This window comes from Schistocerca serialis, chromosome 3 (assembly GCF_023864345.2).
Source record: "Schistocerca serialis cubense isolate TAMUIC-IGC-003099 chromosome 3, iqSchSeri2.2, whole genome shotgun sequence".
Classification (NCBI taxonomy): domain Eukaryota; kingdom Metazoa; phylum Arthropoda; class Insecta; order Orthoptera; family Acrididae; genus Schistocerca; species Schistocerca serialis.
The window spans coordinates 101,124,415-101,145,296 of NC_064640.1; the positions used below are offsets into that span (position 1 = coordinate 101,124,415).

The window sequence follows — 20,882 nt, forward strand, 5'->3', positions numbered from 1 at the left end:
CACAATCTCACTATAAAAATGATAACTTTGGTTAACTAATCAATATCTTGTACACACTGAATTTCAAAAATGCAGCATGTCACACTCATTAAATACTTGTGGGGAAATATTAAGAACTGGTATGAGATGGGACAAAAACGTAGATCAGTATACTGGAAGGCAAATGGAAGGCATATATTTGCTGGAAAGGTTCTGGGAATATGCAGTGCATCAGTACAGGAAATCACATACAAACTACTAGTGCAACTGAGTCTAGAGAATTTATTATTTATGCAGTTGCAACATTGCACTGGCAGACAGGAACAGCAACTCTGTTTATTTATTAAGGTTTCCGCCACAGTTGCATCCAGTTTTTAATGGTGATTTGTTTCAAACATCTGACTTTATTTTCAAATCATTACCTGCATCTATGTTTGACTGTAGCATAGTTCCAATGGAACATTTGAAAGACTTCTAACATTAGGTCAAGATAATAGACGCGGTTTGTGGTAGCATAATTCCAATGGCAGCACAGTCAATTCCAGATAATTTCCCCAGTGTTTGGAGCCTTATTAGTCGGTATTAGAAAAGAACTCACTATGATCTGGATCCAAGAAGTCAAGACAGACTTGTAAAAAAAAAAAACATACACAAGGAAATGGAAATGGTAACAACTGAAGGAAGACCAAAGAACACACACACACACACACACACACACACACACACACACACACACACACAGTGCACTTCTACGAGCTCTGTGAGAAAACTAAGGAGACTGATTTTTGTATCTACCAAAGATTCCCCCCCCCCCCCCCCTCCAGACAACAATATCATTCACTTGAAAGCAGATCCCCTTGGCAGAGATGTTGTTCACAGTTTTGGCAGCAGTGCTGAAAAGCTTCTGTAGGCTTTTAACATGTTGGGCACATTCTTTAGAATGTTCTTCAGAATCCCAAACTGATGTCCTTTTCATTTTTCAATTTCAGGAAAAGAAATGTCACAAGGACACAGATCAAGTGACTAGGGAGGCTGGGGAATAATAGGAATACCTTTTGAGGTAAAAGATTCCGTGATGGAAGTGGCTATGTGACATGGGGTGTTGTCATTGTGCAGCATTCACTTGTCTGCAATGTCTGGTCTCACTCAATTCACCCTTTTCCTCAGCCTTTCAAGGACATATTTGTAAAACACTTGGTATTCTGCAGGAATAAATTCTGTACACACAATATCCCTTCTGTCAAAGAAGCGAATCAACATTTTTTTTTAGTCTTTGATTTGTTCATCTGAGCTTTTTTCAGTCATGGAGCTGTCTCAGTGTGTCGCTCCTCGCTTGGCCACTTTGTCTCAGAATCATACTCAGAAATCCAGGATTCATCACCAGTGATCATACGACTGAACAATTCATGGTCGTTGACAATCCTCTCAAGAAGCTAAATGCTCTGATTACTTTGACTGTCCTCCTCTCGGTTGCGAGGTTATTGCAGCATTTTGATGCAAGCTGATAACACAAAGGCATTATTTGGGAGGGGTTGACAGAACAGAGTAATGGAAAACTGTTGGGTAGTGGGTGTGGGGACTGTGGTTAGTGAAGATTGAGGCATGGGGGATTACAAGATTGAGGCATGGGGGATTACAGGAGCAAACAAAATGTGCAAATCTTTGGTCAAAATTTAATGTATGGTGAAAGTGTTTAAATTCAAGAGGTCACCTGTCATTCTTAGTGTTAAGCATGGTCTGATTTCACAAGAGCATGCACACATTCGATGTTTTCATTGGTTTTTGAAGTTTAAGGTCTCCCTCAGCGAGGTTCATCTTCAATTCGTTCTCGGTCTTCCAATAATGATTTGTGCCAGCAAAAAACTTGTGCTCTTGATAAGGAATGTTCCCCATAGGCCTGTTTCAGCTTTTCAAAGCTGACATTTGTGGATTCCCCAACTCTAGCACAAAACTTGATTGCATGTTTTTGCTCTAAAATTGCCACTGTTCCACTTTTGTGACATACAACAAAAACTCAACTTCACTAATGGTGCTCTCAAAACGCACAATATGGCTGTATGGAGCTGAAACCCAGACTGGACATTTGGATGAGATGAGCACACCGGTCTACACAAGCAGAGCAGGAAAGTGTTGCCTGATTGCTCACAGTGTTTATTTTTGTCACACATCTTGCATTCTGCTGGTTGAACACATAATGACAAGATGGCAGATCAGCATGTGGACTGAAGTGGGGGTTGTGTTGTGTTGGATTGGGTGGGTAGCGGGAGAGAAAGATGGGAACATCTACATCTACACGGTTACTCTGAAATTCACACTTAAGTGCCTGGCAGAGGGTTCATCGAACCATTTTCATACTACTTCTCTACCATTCCACTCTTGAATGGCGCATGGGAAAAAGGAACACCTAAATCTTTCAGTTCGAGCTCTGATTTCTCTTATTTTATTATGATGATCATTTCTCTCTCCATAGGTGGGAGTAAAAAAAATATTTTGTCGCATTCGGACGAGAAAGTTGGTGATTGAAATTTCATAAATAGATCTCACTGCAAAGAAACCCGCCTTTGTTTCAGTGACTGCCACCCCAACTTGCATATCATATCAGTGACACTCTCACCCCTATTGGGCAATAAAATGAAATGAGTTGCCCTTCTTTGCACTTTTTCGATGTCCTCCGTCAATCGTACCTGGTAAAGATCCCATACTGTGCAGTAATATTCCAGCAGAGGACGGACAAGTGTAATGTAGGCTGTCTCTTTAGTGGGTTTGTCACATCTTCTAAGTGTTCTGCCAACAAAGTGCAGTCTTTGTTTCACCTTCCTCACAATATTAAGTATGTGGTCTTCCCAATTTAAGTTGCTCGTAATTGTAATTCCTAGGTATTTAGTCGAATTGACAGCGCTTAGATTTGTGTGATTTATTGTGTAATCAAAATTTATCAGATTCCTTTTAGTACCCATGTGGATGACCTCGCCCTTTCTTTGTCTAGTGCTAATTGCCACTTTTTGCACCATACAGAAATACTCTCTAGATCATTTTGTAATTGGAATTGATCATCTGATGATTTTACTAGACAGTAAATTACAGCATCATATACAAACAGACTAAGGGGGCTGCTCAGATTATCACCTAGATCATTTATATAAATCAGGAACAGCAGAGGGCCTATGACACTACCTTGCGGAATGCCAGATATCACTTCTGTTCTACTCAATGATTTACCATCTATCATTACAAACTGTGACCTCTCAGAGAGGAAATCACGAATCCAGTCACACACCTGAGATGATACTCCATATGCACGCAATTTGATTAATAGTTGCTTGTGAGGAATGGTACCAAAAGCCTTCGGGAAATCTAGGAATATGGAATCGACCCGAGATCCCTTGTCGACAGCACTCATTACTTCATGTGAAAAAGAGCTTGCTGTGTTGCACAAGAACGATATTTCCTGAATCCCTGTTGGATAAGTATCAATAAGTCATTTTCTTCAAGGTGATTCATAATGTTCAAGTACACTACATGCTCCAAAATCCTACTGCAAATTGAGGTCAGTGATACGGATCTGTAATTCAATGGGTTATTCCTATTTTCTTTCAGAAATATTTATGTGAACTGTGCTACTTTCCAGTCTTTAGGAACAGGCCTTTTGTCAAGTGAGCAGTTGTATACGGTTGTTAAGAAAGGCGCTATTGTGCCTGCATACTCTGAAAGGAACCTGATTGGTATACCATCTGGATAGGAACACTTGCCTTTCGTAAGTGATTTGAGTTGTTTCGCAACACCTAAGATATCTACTTTTATGTCACTCATGCTAACAGCTGTTCCGGTTTCGAATTCTGGAAAATATACTTCGTCTTCTTTCGTGAAGGAATTATGGAAAACTGTATTTAGTAACTCTAGTTTAGGGGCACCATCATCGGTAACATTTCCATTGCTATCGGTTTCGAATTCTGGAAAATTTACTTCGTCTTCTTTCATGAAGGAATTACGTAAAACTGTATTCAGTAACTCTGCTTTTGGGGCACCATCATCGGTAACATTTTCATTGCTATTGCGCAGTGACGGTATTGACTATTTTTTGCCACTGGTGTACTTTGCATATGACCTGAATCTCTTTGGGTTTTCTACCATATTTTGAGACAATGTTTCTTTGTGGAAACTATTAAAAGCAGGAGTAGGAGCTGGGGACAGGTAGCTAGCAGCTTGGAGGGAAGCAGCAGGTATACACGCTAGGAATATGGGAGGAGGGGTGGCAGGTGCACAGTCGAGGCATGTGACACATGATTACTGGAGCTGGTGAGGTGTGGCACACGATTATGATAACACTAATACACGGTTTAAGAGGGGTTGACAGGACAGAGAAAGGGAAAATTGTCAGGTAGTGGGTGTGAGGACTGTGGTTGGTGGAGACTGAGACAAGGAGGATTACAGGAGTGAAGAAAATGTTGCAAGATTAACTCCCATCCAAATAGTTCACGAAAGCTTGTGATGAAGGAAAGGTTCTGGATGGCACAGATTGTGAAGCAGCCTTTGAGCTAGAGCATGTTGTTCTCAGCAGCGTGTTGTGCCCCGGGGGGAGGGAGGGGGGCGGCGGGGGGGGGGGGGGAGTCAACTTTGTTCTGTTCTGTTTTGTTTTGTTTTATGTGGCAAAAACAACTAGGGTCATATGGCCCCATGACAGCACAGCAAAACACGAAGACGAAAAATAAGTCAAAAACAACTACATGTTAAGCCCAATCGACGGAAGGAAATACAGCTAAAAACATAGGCTTGGAGTAAAGTCCATAAAATACTCCATAGAGACAAAGATGGTCCTCAACTTAAGATTGAATGTCCTTTACCATATTGCTATGACAGACAAAAAATTAAATGTAGTCAACAGCCCTCATGTCGTTTGCTAAAATGGCCAATAATTCAGACGGTTAACACGAAGGAGAACGTAAGTGGTTTAAAAAAAGCAAATGGTGAACCATCAACAGTTGAGGACAAGGAGGAGAATCATTACTTAAATGGCGATGGCTAAAAAGACACGGCCTAAAGCACAACCTAACTAAAATGATCTCCTTAAAGCGAGAGGGCCGAGAGGAGATCGGCCAAGCCACTGGGAGAGATTTAATTCCCCGGAACTTGTTCCCATGAAGGGAAGACCAGTGTTGATGCCAAAGTGGCATCACCCGCTGACAGAGGGCAACACAGATATCATCAGAGGGAATGGAAGAATAGCAGGCCGAGGTTCAATGACTGCAGTCCTGGCAGCAGCATCTGCAGTCTCGTTGTCTGTCAGATCGGCGTAAGCAGGGACCTACATAAACACCACAGTGGCTCCATCAAGAATCAGCAAGCAAAAGCTTTCCTGGATCCGTTGCACTAATGGATGGACAACATACAGCACACACAGACTCTGAAGGGCACTGAGAGAACCAGAGCAAATGACACAATTTAAAAGGCTGTGTCGCCGGAAGTACTGCATGGCCTGATACAGGGCAAAGAGCTCCACTGTAAACACTGAGCAGTGTTCTGGAAGCAGATACCAAAAACATTCACACCAACGACGAAGGAACACCTGACATCATGGTCAGGCAAAAAGCCATCAGTGTACACAAAGGTACTATTGCAAAGTTCCATGCGAAGGTTGAGAAGCTTATGGCGATAGACTGAGTCTAGAGAAGTGTCCTTAGGAAGTGAGTGAAGTCCTAGTAGAACACAGGCTGCTGCACGAAGCCAAGGTAGTCAAAGGTTCACACTCACTGGGAAAGTGGCAGGCAGCATGAAGTTCCCCAGGAGGTAACAGAGAAGAGGGTCGCACCCCATACTGGTGGTCAAAGGAATCATCGAAGGAGGCATAGGGCAGGTGGGCATGCATGGCAGACAAACAGCATGTGTATCTGCTGAGGAGAAAATCATGGTGGTATGACAGCGGTATTTCAGCAGAATTCCAGACAGACTCTCAACTTGGATAGCGTAAAAGGCACCAGTGGCCACATGGATTCCTCAATGGTGGATTGTATTTAGATGGTGTAAGACAGATGGGTGTGCAGATGCATAAATGAAGCACCCATAGTCTAGTTACAAATGGACAAGGGACCAGTACAAATGGAGGAGGGTGGTCTGATCCGTTCCCCAGGAAGTACTGCTGAGGACACAGAAGACAATGATGGACCAGGGACAGTGGGTGGCCAGGTAAAACATGTGGGAGGATCAAAAAATTTTCATATCGAGCAGGAGCCACAGGAATTTCATAGTTTCAATGGATGAAAGAGCAACAGGCCCAAGATATACATATGGTGGAATAAACCTATTACGCTGCCAGAAATTCATACAAACGGTTTGGCCAGTCGAAAAGCGAAAGCCATTGTCGATGCTCCACAAGTAAAGACGATTGAGATAATGCTCAAGATCCTGCTGAATGAGACACATCCATGGAGAACTGCAATAGATGGCAAAATCGTCAACGGAAAGGGAGCCAGAGATGCCCAGCAGGAGAGAGGCCCTTATAGGGTTAATGGTGATAGCAAAGAGGACGTTGCTCAGGACGGAGCCCTGAGGCATGCCATTTTTCAGGATAAAGGTGTCCGACAAGGTAGAACCCACACATACATCGCAAACACAGTCTTTTAAAAACTCCTGAAGGAAATGAGGCATGTGGCCTCGGAAGCCCCATGTGTTGAGTGTATGATGGATACCAGTTCTCCAGTAGGTGTTGTAGGCTTTCTGTAAATCGAAAAGCATTGCCACAGTCTGGTATTTGCGCAGAAAATCATTTATGACATGGGATGACCAAATCACGTGATGGTCAACTGAAGAATGGCATACACAAAATTCATATCATACAGAAATTAGTGAATTGTGAGACTCGAGCCACCATACTAGCCGGGCAAGAATTGTACGTTCCATTACCTTGCACACACAGCTGGTGAGAGAAAGAGGGTGGTGGCTAGAAGGAAGATGTTTGGCCTTACCGGGCTTAGGTCTGGGTATGACACTGGCTTCACACTAGCAACTGGCAAACGTCTCCTCTGCCCAGATGTGATTATACGTGCGAAGGAGAAAGTGCTTGCCTGCAAGAGAGAGGTTCTGCAACATCTGAATGTGAACATCGTCCAGTTGGAGGTTAGCCAATGTGACACAGAAGAGGGAGTGGAACTGTTAAAAGAACTAATACATGAAATACTGCTAGCTTTTATGCTCTCCCAAAGAATGCACACTGTGCAAACAACTGTTTATAACAAATGCAGTTTGTAATTGTAGGATGACAGTCAAATATGCGGAGAGCCCATCTCTGTGTGTGTATTACATTGCGGCACACCTCGGTCAACCAAGTGACTGGGACATGGTGTGGTAAAGATGAAGTGCAAGGAAAGGAACGTTCTGCAGTGGTAAGGATAACATTGGTTGGTTTAAAAGAGGGAGGACAGGGGAGATGGGGGGTGGGGGGTGGAGGGACCAAACTGCGAGGTCATCACTCCCTTGTTCCCAGTAAAATAATTACACAAGGGAAAGAAGAAAATAAAGGAGACATACAGTACAATAACAGGAGAAAGGAAGAACCAGAAGAATGACAGAAGGACAACCAACACTACTATGGACAAAACAGGAAAAGAAAACCACAGAGAGAAGCAAGAAACAGGTAGAAGGGGTAAAAACAAGAGAACAGATGACCGTGGCTGGCTGACACGAGAATAAAAAGTAACAGCCAGTCACTCTGCGACACCTTAAAACATCCACCCTAAAAGCATTAGAGTAGAGACCATAAAGGGACAAAGAACATGTGCTAAAACTTATATATAATGATAAAACCCATCGTCATGTATAAAATGTAAAACTAAATTAGCTGATGAGGCACTGTCAGCTAAAATTAATGGCAACGAGTCCGGTAACTGAAGAGTCCATCGCAGGGCAGCCAAAGAAGGACAGCTCACCAAGATATGGGCCACAGTCAGCTGGCCGCCACACCGACACTGAGGTGGGTCATCACGGCACAGGAGGTAGCCGTGTGTCACCCAAGCGTGGCCAATGTGGAGCCAGCAGAGAACCACAGAGTCCCTACATATGGCACGCATGCACAACTGCCACACATTCGTGGTCTCCTTAATGGCACACAGTATGTTGTGAGTATGTTGTGTGTGCTGAGGTTATGCCATTTTGTCTCCCAAAGCCGCAAAACCTTGCAGCATAGTACTGAACACAGGTCAGTAGCAGAGAACACGTTCTCCATAAGTGGTTCCCGCGTAGCTTGTTTGGCCAGCCTGTTGGCATGTTCATTGCCTGGGATTCCGATATGATCTGGGGCCCAGACAAACACCACTAAACGACTGGACCATTCCAGGGCATAGATGGAATCCTGGATGGTCTCTACCAAAGGATGGCAAGGGTAGCACTGGTCAATGGCTTGCAGGCTGCTCAAGGAGTCGGTACACAGAAGAAACGACTCCCCAGAACCTGAGTGGATGTGCTCAAGAGCACGAGATATAGCCACCAGCTCAGCAGTGAAAACACTGCAGCCATCGGGCAAGGAAGGGTGTTCAATATGTCCTCCACGGACATACGTGAAGCCGACGTGATCATCAGCCATTAAGCCATCGATGTAAACCACTTCGTGGCCTCGACACATGTCAAGAATCGAGATTAAGTGACAGCGGAGAGCCACAGGGTTAACTGAGTCCTTAGGGCCATGTGAAAGGTCCAGGCGAAGCCTTGGTCTAGGTGTGCACCATGGAGGTGTACGTGAATGGACCTCAAGTATAGGTGGTAAAGGCAAGGACTCCAGTTAGGAAAGATGGGATCGGACACGAACTGCAATTGGAAGCCCTGACCTGGGATGCTGATGTGGGAGATGAACTGCTGCGAGTGGGAAAAGGAGACGATAATTCAGAAGCACAGGAGAACTATGAACATGTGCAACATGACTGGCCAGCAGTTGTGCATGCCTAAATTGCAATGGAGGGACTCCGGCCTCCACCAGGACGCTGGTCACCGAAATCGTCCTAAAAGTTCCTGTCGCTAGGCAAACGCCACAGTGGTGCACTGGGTCGAGCAAACGCAATGCTGAGGGTGCCGCTGAACCGTAAACCAGACTCCCATAGTCAAAGCACAATTAAACAAGGGCTCTGTAGAGCTGCAGCAGCGTAGAGTGATCTGCACCCCAGTTGGTGTTGCTCAGGCAGTGGAGGGCACTGAGGTGCTGCCAGCACTTCCATTAAGCTGACGAAAGTGAGGAAGCTAAGTCAATCGGGCATCAAAAACAAGTCTTAAAAATCTATGTCTCCATTAAATAAATGTTGTGTGACTAGGGCCTCCTGTCCGGTAGACCGTTCCCCGGGTGCAAGTCTTTCGAGTTGATGCCACTTCGGCGACTTGCGCATCGATGGGGATGAAATGATGATGATTACAATGAGTGGATCATCATTAAGGTAAAGTTCTCGTTCCGGATGAATGGTATGACGCCGACAGCAGTGCTTAACACACGACTTTGCGGCCGAAAACAGGAAACCGTGGGCTAGAGCCCACGACGGCGCCTTGTGGATGGCTCCCTGTAGGCGCCACTCAACAACACCAGTACTGGTGGAGCAGTACGAAATGCAGAAGTCGTCTGCATACAGAGAGGGTGAGACGGACAGCCCTACAGCTGCTGCTAGACCATAAATGGCCATTAAAAACAGAGTTATACACAATACAGAGCCCTGCGGGACCCCATTCTCCTGGATGTGGGGAGAACTATGGGAAGCACCAACTTGGGACACAGAAAGTACGAAGCAACAGGAAATTTTGGATAAAAATTAGAAGCAGGCCTCAGAGACCCCACTTGTGTTATGTGACAAGGATATGATTTGGCCAGGTCATGTCATACGCTTTTCGTAAATCAAAAAAGATGGCAACCAGGTGTTGGTGTTTTTAAAAGGCTGTTCGGATGACAGACTCAAGGGACACTAGATTATAAGTGGTAGAGGGACCCTGGCGGAAGCCGTCCTGACATAGAGCCAGTAGGCAACATTACTCAAGGACCCAACCCAACAGTCGACACACCATACATTCCAGTAGCTTACAGAGAACGTTGGTGAGGCTGATGGGCTGATAGCTATCCACATCAAGCGGGCTTTTACCAGGTTTGAGCACCAGAATGATGGTGCTCTCCCGCCATTGTGATCGAAAGACACCACTGCACCAGATCTTGTTGAAGATGACAAGGAGATGTCACTTGTAGTCAAATGAGAGATGTTTAATCGTCTGACTGTGGATCCGATCTGGCCCAGGAGCAGTGTCGGGGCAATGTGCAAGGGCACTGAGGAGCTCCCACTCTGTAAATGGGGCCTTATAGGATTCACTGTGTAGTGAACAAGAGGACTTTCCCTTCCAGCCACCATTTGAGAGTGTGAAAGGCTGGGGGGTAATTCTCCGATGCAAAGGCTCAAGCATAGTGCTCAACAAAGAGCTCGGCAATTGCAATTGCATCTGTAGATAACATGCCATTTATGTTAACACCGGGAACACCTGTTGGGGTCTGGTAGCAGAAAACACATTTGATCCTTGCCCAGACTTGGGAAGGTGACGTCTGGCGCCCAATGGTAGAGACGATCTCTTCGAACACTCCGTTTCCGTCATTTCATAAGTTGATGAATGCGGGCATGGAGCTGTTTAAGGGCTATGAGGTGCTCCAGGTAAGGGTGCCACTTATGCTGCTGTAGAGCTTGCCAACACTCTTTAATTGCTTCAGAGACTTCCGGCGACCACCAAGGGACTGCCTTTCGCTGGGGGCACACTAAAGAGTGAGGGATCGCATTTTCTGCCGCAGAAAGGATTGTAGTCACACGCACAACCATCACATTGATGTTCCTGTGTGGGGGAGATTCAACGGTGACAGCAGAGGTGAAAGTTTCTCAGTCCATCTTGTTTAAGCCCATCTGGGCAGCCGTCTGTGGGCCCAACACCGGGGCAGTGGTCACTACCACACAGGTCGTCATGTGCTCTCCAGTGGATAGATGGGAGAAGTCCTGGGCTGCAAATTGATAAATCAATGGCCGAGTAGCTACCATGAACCACACTGAAATGTGTAGCAGCCCCAGTATTTAAGAGGCAGAGTTCGAACTGATACAGTAAAGGTTCGACATCTCTGCCTTGGCCAGTAAGCACGGTGCCACCCCACAAGGGGTTATGGGCATTAAAATCTCCCAAAAGTAAGAAAGGTTTTGGGAGTTGGTCAGTCAGTGCAGTTAATACCGTCAGGGATACTGCACCATTTGGAGGAAGATATACATTGGAGACAGTTATTTCCTTCGTCGTCCTTATTCTGCCAGCCACAGCTTCAAGAGAGGTTTGAAAGGGCACAGTTTCATTACAGACTGAGTTTAGGACATAAACGCAAACTCCACTCAACACTCGATTATAGTCGCTACGGTTCCTGTAGTATCCCTTATAGCTGCGGAGGGCAGAGGTCCGCATTGCCAGGAACCACGTTTCCTGGAAGGCAATGCAGAAAGCAGGTGCAAAGCTTAACAGTTGCCGTAGCTGAGCCAGTTGGTGGAAAAAACCGCTGCAATTTCACTGGAGGATTACATCATCGTGAGACTGGGAAGGCATGGAACATTCAATGAGGCAGTTTACTCCTCAGAGTCACCTGCTGCCACTGACTTTTTGCCTGAGCAGTCTATATCCATTGTGTCTGAGTGACCGGTGAGATCTAGGTCCTCAGTGGATCCCAGAATCTCCACATGATCTGCAGACGCAAGGCTTGTAGGTAGCAATGGTGTGGGTGCCAGTGCAATTCCCTTGATCTTGGGGATCTTCGTTTTGGATTTCTCTCACTGCTCCTTGGGTTTCCCTGGCTGGGAGGACTTCACTGATTCAGTCTCCAGGACTGAGGATGAGCGTGAAGCCCTACGACCAGCTGCTTTTGGGCTCTTCAGCCGCTGGCAGGTGTCATCTTTCCCACTAGCAGAAACCTGGAAAGTGAGTGACCCAAGGGACCCCTTTCTAGCAAGAGGAGCCGAAGACGACTTACGCTTCTCTGGCTCAGAAATGGGGACTGATATCCCCGATGGTTGGGGGAGAGATGGGGTGTTGCTCCCGAAGTAGGTGGTGCGGGAGCAACAGGAAGGGAAGTGACCCCCCCCCCCTTCCACCACCACCATCAAGGGTTCTGAGAGGCGACAGGAATGCAAGGAGCTGCTGGGGTGACAACTGTTCTCATAGGGGCGGCGTAAGAGGAGGTCATAGTCACAGGATGTAGGTGCTCAAATTTCCTCTTAGCCTCAGTGTAGGTCAGTTGGTCCAGCAGGTGAATGATGCTCTCCACAGTTGACACAGATGGGAGGCTGGGCACATGGAGTATTGGGATGTGATGGATGTCCACAATCTCGACATGTAATGCTGGAAGTACAGCAGGACGACATATGGCCAAACTTCCAGCACTTAAAGCACCACATCGGGGGGAGGGATATATGGCTTGATGCCACAGCGGTAGACCGTAACCTTGACTTTCTTGAGCAATGTGTCATCCTTTAAGGCCAAGATGAAGGCACCGATGGCAACCTGAGTATCCCTCGGACCCCGATGGATGCGCTGGACAAAATGAACATCTCGCTGCTCTAAATTGGCCCGCAGCTTGTCGTCAGACAGCAAAAGAAGGTCCCTGTGGAATATAATACCCTGGACCATATTTAACCTGTTATGGGGCGTGATGGTATCAGAAACATGCCCTAATTTGTCACAAGCAAGTAATGCCCGAGACTGGTCAGAGGATACTGTTTTTTATCAAGACTGACCCAGAGTGCATTTTGGACAAGCCCTCCACTTCCCCAAACTTGTCCTCCAAATGCTTCACAAAAAATTGAGGCTTCATGGACATGACAGATTCCCCATCAACTCTCGTACATACGAGGTACCGGGGCAAACAAGCTTCACTGCCATCCTTAGCCTGGTGTTCCTCCCATGGTGTGGCCGAGGAGGGAACAATTTAAGGTCATGTTTCTTAGCATTGAAGTTAGACCTCTGCCCACTTAGAGACTGCTGGCGGCAGACCACCAGCAAGAGATGACGTATTATGCTTCATGGCATGTAATCCACCCTGATGCCACCCACTCTGACCAGGGGCCCTCCACATGGGCACCACCCAGCCACAGCAAAGGCCACCTGTCAGGATGGCAATTGTCAGGATGGCAATTGCCAGGAGTCCCGATGCCTCAGGGTGATGGGCATCTACTCCTTGGCATACATGGGCAGTTAACAGCGCAGGCATCAGCAGAGTGATCCCTGTGGGGTCGGGGGCTACAACCAACAGGGTACCTGGCAGCCCCACCACAACGGACTGGCTACCATGCTGGATATGAGGCGCAAGGACTTCCATGGTCCTCGTCAATGCAGAAAACGACACTGCATAGTGGGTTGAGGGAAACACACCCAGGAAGGTGTCCTTGCTCAAGAGACGGAGGGTGAGCAGGACTGCAATGCCATGATCAGAAAGTGGCCTAAAGATCACAATGCACGATGGACACGACACACCATGTAAGGCGCCCTTCCCCAATTGGCCCACTCTTCGCGAAAATTTTGAAAAATGGAGGTCAAACCCTAGAGGGGACCATTACATAAAGGCCGAAAGGTGTGTGACTCCTTTTAGTCACCTCTTACGGCAGGCAGGAATACCTCGGGCCTATTCTAACCCCCAGGCCCACAGGGGGGGATAACATTGGTGAAGTGGTCTACCTGGAAATCAAAACTGGGGAAATGTTGTATGTTTAAGGTCATCAGGGAGGAGTAAAGTCTCCTGTTGGCCTTAGAAAGCTGCCATTTAGGTGTGCACATAGGCAGGGTAGTAGACAGCAAACAGGTAGTACGTGGGAAATGGTTGCTCAAGTATATGTCAGAGAAAATGGACCACTCAAGATGATGGGCAAGATAGGCAGTGCAGAAGGAGAGGTCCAAATGGGAGTAGGTGAGCGTGGATTCTGAAAGGAATGTGGGTGCTCCCGTACTAAGGCAGATGAGGCTATGTTGATTGAGAAGGTCAGTCAAGAGGGCACCTCTCGAACAGGTTCTGGGAGAACCACAAAGCAAATGGTGCGTATTAAAGCCTTTGAGCAGCAGAAAGGGGTGAGGTAGTTGCCCAATAAGATGGAGGAAGTCTGCACTGGTGACAATGAATGACAGAGGGATGTAAACGGTATAAAGGGAAAATGCAGACTGCAACAGCTTGAAGCTGGGTAGTCAGGGAGATGGTTCGAGTATGAATGTCATCCTGAATGGGCAGCACTACTCCCCCATGAGTTGGAATGCTGTCCTCAGGGTGAAGGTTAATGTGGACTAGAAAGAAATGCAAGAGGGCAAAGCGGTTGTGAAGATGCAATGTTGTTTCCTGGAGGCAGAGGACAAGTGGATGCTGTGATTCCAAAAGCAGCTGTATTTCCTCTTTTTAAATCTAAGGCCATGAACGTTCCATTGGAGGTGAGTCATGACATGGAAAGGGGAGGAAGGAAGAAATGAAGGGATGTCACCTCAGCAGCTGCCTGGTGTCAGCCTTCGAAGACACTCTGCTTCTGGGGCAGAAGCTTGAGGATCCTGCCCTGTGAGATCTACAGAGGTGTTGGCATTCTCCCTCTGTCAGTTTGCATCTCTGAAGGTCTGAGGAGTCCAAGGCAGAAAAACAGTGCACACCAGTGACACGGAGGTCAGCTAAGTGAGGGTCCAATTTGATGACACCATTGAAGAAGATCCCCGAGTTATCAAAGGAGAAGACTGTTTGCCTCTGATTTCTTGGAGCCTTTGTGGGTGGCAGATGAGGATTCAGGAGTTTGTTGGCTGCAAGGACATAAAAAGTCGTCGTGGGAGTATTTCTTCTGTCCTTTCCAGCCAGTCGGTTATGTAGCAGGTGACCTCGCTCCGTGAGGCGAAAGTTTGGTGACTTGTTGCACAGCTGGAGGAGGAGGAGACAGGGATGCTACCATCACACTGGGGGATCTTACAACCACGGTGCTGAATTTGAGATCGCATGTCTGCGTGTCCCTGCCCTTCGTGGAGCAAGATGTAGCAAGAACAGTACTGTAAGTGCCGGACAGTAAAATGCAGTGTTTCCGACTAGCCAACAACTTGTTAGCAACAGGGTAAGGCACCTTTTCCTTCACCCACATCTCCAGAATGACCTGCTCTTCAAGATACACAGGATATTTGGGAGACAAGGCGGCATGGTTGCCATTGTAATTAATGCAGTGGGCAGGAGGAGGAGACAATCGTCCTTGTGAGCATTCCTACTACAGGTTACACTCTTGGTCAGGTTTGGGCAGGACATTTGAGTGTGATTGAAACAATGACTCTGGTAGCAGTGCTTTGGAATGTATGGTCAGACTGTGGTAACTTAATAGCCTGCTCTGACCTTCGATGGAAGCACTACTCTTTCAAATGTCAGAAAAAAAGTGTGTGTGGGCACTAAGGATGCATCAACCTTTTTCATCACCCAATGGACTGCAATGACACCATGATCAGAGAGATAAATTTGGATTTCTGCCTCAGTCAGACCGTAGAGCAGCCTAGTGTAAATAATACCATGCAAATAATTCAGTGTGCGATGGGACTTCACCTGAACAGGATAGCCGTGGAGGAGCGAAGCTGTAAGTAGTTGTCTCCAAAAGCAAAGTGCCACTGGCTAAACAAGAGCATGATTTCACAGTGCCAGCAATTGTATCAACACCTCTCTGAATAATAAACGGATTTACCCTAGTTAAAGACTGACTGTCTTCAGTACATGAAACCACAATGAACCATGGTGCCACTGGGAGGATCTTTGAATTGTTCGCCTCACTCTGTTTACATTTCATAGCTGTTGACTGTGAAGATGATTGGCTGATTGCGAGAAAATCCCCCATGATTGCCAGCATCTCTAATGGCGTGCTGTTTCCAACTGTGGGCCCCCATTCAGAGGGGGCTCACCTGCCCTAGGTGATTGTTCACACCTCAAATCACACCTCCCGAACACCTGACAGAGGGACAAATTGGCAATTTGGGAAGGTAACAGGTCAGGCAATCACCATTCCCTGGCCCTGGCCTAGCTGTCCACCAGAACATATAGCCACTGCCAAACTGTAGCCCAGAACAAAGCTGAAAACCCAGCAGAACAACACTCTGAACAGAACATGCTTGAGGTCAATGGCTGCTTTACAACCTGTGCCATCTGGATCCTTCCCTCCAGCACCAGCTTTTCTGAACTATGTAACTGGGAATTATCCTTGCAACACTTCCTGCACTCCTGTTGGCCTAAATGTCCACTAACTCACTGTCACCACATCGTCTACCCAACAAGTCCCCCCCCCCCCCCAGCCTTCATCATACTGTCACCCCATCCCCACCCACAACATCATCATCATCCTCATCATCAGGCACTGCACCTCTCTGGTTCTCATACCCATATATTTGTGTCTAGACTGTACACCAGCCCCCCCCCCCTAAATCCCCAGGGCCACATTCCTAGTATGTGCACCTACTGCTTCTCTCCGAACCTGTCCACAAAGCCACCTCCAGTTTCTCGGCTCTCACTCATCACAGGATTTCTTCTCTAATGCTAGCAAAGTCTTCATTCTCTTTTGTATGTGCCTCTCGACAACTCCATGCTTCTTCTATTCAGTGAATGGTCTCATTTATGCCTAAACTATTTACATTCAGCAACAACATTCCTTACTATATTTATATCTCCTCCCAGTATTTTATTTATGAATTTTAAGTGACTGTGTCAAATGCTCAATTGCCATCAATCACAACATACCTTTTGGATTTGGCTTGGTATAAATAGGCGAATAATTACAAAATAGTTTGGATGAAATATTCACACATTATACTGCCTCCACTTATCACATCTTTATTCTTTGCTACCAAAAGTACCAATTTGCAACAGTATTAAATGACTACTTATAACTGCACAAGTCAAAGTTAAGACTGAACAATCATATACATAGGGATTTACAAGAGGGATAATGACTGTAATTCTCAAATTCATGTTATACACCAACGACGATTAGTTGCATTACCTACATGTTGATATAATTCGAGAATTTTCAGTGCAGCCAAACTCAAAGTAAACTGCCCACCATGTATTGAACAACTTAAAATGGAATTAGACAATGTCAGTTCAACAGGGATTGCAGTGTGTCTGAAAAAAATAAAACTGTAAAGAAGATTCTCAATGTGAAGAATGGTAGGTTAACTGCTGTCGTAATAAAGTATTGCACACTGGTTGTGGAGGGGTGATAGAATCGCAAGAATATAGTTCAATGTAGAAACCAGGCATGCAAAAAGTTTTATATTACTTCCAGAGTTGGTATAATGTATAAGAATATCAAAAAACTAAAAGATTTAATCCCATCCACAACTCCCCCTCCAATAACTGTATAGATGAACTTCATCCTACAGCTGAGAGTGTACTGCTATGAAACTTCCAAAGATATATTAAAACTCTGTGAAAGACCAGGTCTCAATTCTAGACCCTTTCTTTCCCTGGCAATGAACTTGATGCCTGAGCTACACAAGCACTACTCACAAGCCATTCTCTCAGCTTCAAATATGCCAGTACCTATATCCTGCCTTCGAAAAATCACCTAAATGTTGTTGTAAGAATAGCATCTACCTCAAAATTTACAGTTTATAATGAACACACAAAACAATAATTAATTAATTTCACAAATCTATGCAAAGAAAAGGAGATGTAACAAAGCACTCTAGAGCTCTTCCAAAGTTGAATATGGTTTACAGGAAAGAAGCTTGATCAGAATTTATTCCAAAATGGCACATACACTAAGTTTTTTCAAACACTTCAGAATGAAATGAAAATAGCTATAAATTCCTGCACCACCAGTGTTCACTGAGAAGAAAATACACCATCATCTACAGTGTCTGATCAGTTGTGGTGTTGACCTTCACTCTTTTTACTGTACAAACTGCAATATGTAGCACACAAATTAAGCCTTTTATTCCCCAACATCAGAGATTAATATACAGAAATAAGCCGTATCTGTGTTATATATAATGGCAGCAGCAAACAATGAGATGAAAACAAAAACTTACTTCTGCTACTTTTATAAATCTTCCTCTTCTGTTTTGCTTCACATCCAAATAAAATCTCTTTGACTGTATCAGGAGCATTTTCGTTGCAAGCTCTTGTTCTCCTTGTTGTTGCTGGCCTGTAATAGAGACAAGAGATGATATTTTACATGTCTGAAAAATTTCTGTACACATCAGTTGATCCACTCATGACTCCAGAGTAACACAGTCCAATTTACTACGCGACAAATACCACACCAGAAAGTTTGGTTCCCTGATCCTGAATTGACATTTTAAAATAAAAAAGAAAACTTGAGGCAATATGTTCCCCACACAACCCAATATGGCATACTTTGGGATAAAACTGGACATGGAGATACTCTTCCACATCTACATATACTCTTTGCAAACTACATTGAAGTGCATAACAGAAGGTACTAAGCACGGTACCACGTGTTAGGGTTTTTTCCTGTTCAAGTCGCATATGGAGCACTGGAAGAATAACTGTTTAAATGCATCAGTGTATGCTGTAATTAATCTAATCTTGTCCTCATGCTTCCTACATGGGCAATACACTGGACACTGAGGAATATCTCTACATTCTTCACTTAACACTAGTTCTCAAAAATCTGAGAGTAAGTTTCATGGGATAACTGGCATCCATCTTCAAGCATTTGCAAATTCAGTTTTCTCATCAGCCCCTTTGACACTCTCCTTTAGGTCAAACAATGATGTGACTATTTGTGCCAGCTTTCCCCACTCTCTTAAGGGCACTCTGTTTTCATTAAAAATCCAACCAGGAACTGAAATACATCTCTAATACTAAATGAATGTAACCGTGGAATTATGAAGGGAATGAGGGCATACATTCATTTGATGGTAATGGTATTATTAGCAAGCATATTGTGGGCTATTTCAATACTAATTTTTGAAAATTAGTGAAAGGTTATATTCTTAGTTAGATTAATCTTCAAATTACTTATAAAAGTTCCTGATTTGCAGTTCCAAATCTGTCTCATTGTTGGGCTCATCAGAAAACACATTGTGCTTTGGTTTCACAAAATATGCCAAAAACCATACATCACATATCCTCTGGTTAACATCTCTCATATTTTCTTTTATTAAGAAGTTTCCATGCTGATTTTGTGCACTACCATTACACAAAATAATTAAGAATTCACTAAAGTACTGTTCATAATACGGAGAAAGTATGCTCCAAGAAGATTCAAGCAATACTCGGGCGAGGGTACACTGAAAAGTAATGCCTCCAAATTTTTTATTCTGTTCTCAATATCAGTTTAAGTATTACATGTCATGCATATTACTCAGTTGACTTTCTGGCTTCACTGATACAGGTAGACTCTGCCACTAGAGGGCTCCAAATTCTAGCGTGTAAGATGGTGATGCACACTATAACAATGTCAGCGTGTGAGATATGTCATGCTGTAATTGAGTTTCAAACCAGAGAAGAGTCCGTCCACACATGGAGTACCCTCTCCTTCAGCATGACAACGTGAGACCACTCGAGTGCTACGACATTTTCAACAATCCAACGCTTTGGGTTCACTGTCATCGATCACCCTCCATATAGTCTCAATTTGGCACCATCCGATTTTCACACGTTTCCAAACCTTCAAGAACACCTTCGAGGACTTGACTTTGATAGCAATGAAGTGGAACACGCAGAGGTGAAGTTCTGACTATGTCAACAAAATCTCACATTCTAGGGTGACGGTATCAACAAATTGGTCTCTCATAGTTAAAGATGTATAATGCTAATAAAGTTTGTTTTATTTAAAAAGTTTTAAGAGTTCACATAAAAATTTGAGAGGCATTACTTTTCTGAGTGCCTTCATATATTGCTTCCCTCCAAGAATCTCCCAGTGGATAACTAAAGTGGTGAAAACTGTTCACGGTAGCTTGTCAGGAAACAGTAGTAACCCTTATGTAGTGTTTGAAATAGGGAGTTTCCTGAAGCTACAAGCAATAGGTAGCAAAATTTTTCATTCCAAATTGAATACACACTTCCTGAAAAAAGAAGAAGAATGCAGAAAAGGAGGAGGTTGAGGAAACAAAATGAAATTCCATGGTCTGAGAGGGTATGTGATGATATTGTATATGATTACAAAATCAAATCAAATTTACAAAGAACTTGGCAATATGATACCAGTTATTAGTATAAAGTTGCACTCACTCTGGCCTGGATGCCTGCACTGATTTGGCAGGAAAGGGTGTCAAAGCCATTGTATGCTCTCCTGAGGCAAGCTCACCTACAACTGTTGTAACTACCAAAGAATACATCACCCCTGAATTTCATTGTATATCAACAAACATAAAGATATGTTTTGGAGAATTTTCAGAACCTACCATTGTCCTTTGCATAATCTACAAGCCATTCGTAGTAAATCAGCATTTGCAGTTTAGTTACTGTAACAGATTTTCTAATTAACATATTGTGTTATATCTAGTTTTTCCCTAAGGAGGATTAACCCTACACATTACCTGCATTTATGGCAAATTAACTCTGTTTTTGAGTTTGCTAACAATTATAATTAAATAGAAATCTCATTTTGTGTACTTGCTTCAATTCTTATATGGAATAAGCAACTTTTTAACTCAACAGATTATAGGGTAATCAGAGGACTCCATTTAAAGTTATTTGTTCACTTCCTTGTAATACTCTGAACCAAAAAAATGCATCCCTACTGTGAATGCTGTTCTTTAACATGGGATGTATTGGTTGACATTCATAAGCAGCTGGAAATCGCCCTGACTACTGTCATACAAGTGGTAGCTGTGGCAAATCGGTGTGTTAGAAGAGCTCCTGAGAGTCATGTACTTCTGATACCAGTACCACAGGTATCTCAAGTACTATCCTCTCCTGTGGATCC

The 20,882-nt window shown here is 44.5% G+C and overlaps 1 protein-coding gene across 4 annotated transcripts in view; it reads right to left on the bottom strand.

Annotated features, from left to right (window-relative positions):
- LOC126469768 (transcriptional activator protein Pur-beta) overlaps window positions 1-20,882 on the bottom strand; it is a 345,938-nt gene that overhangs the window by 65,256 nt on the left and 259,800 nt on the right. For all 4 annotated transcript variants that reach the window (XM_050096991.1, XM_050096993.1, XM_050096990.1 and 1 more), the window contains one exon: window positions 18,016-18,131. In XM_050096991.1, the coding sequence (XP_049952948.1) occupies window positions 18,016-18,131 (116 nt within the window). The remainder of the gene's footprint in view (window positions 1-18,015; window positions 18,132-20,882) is intronic.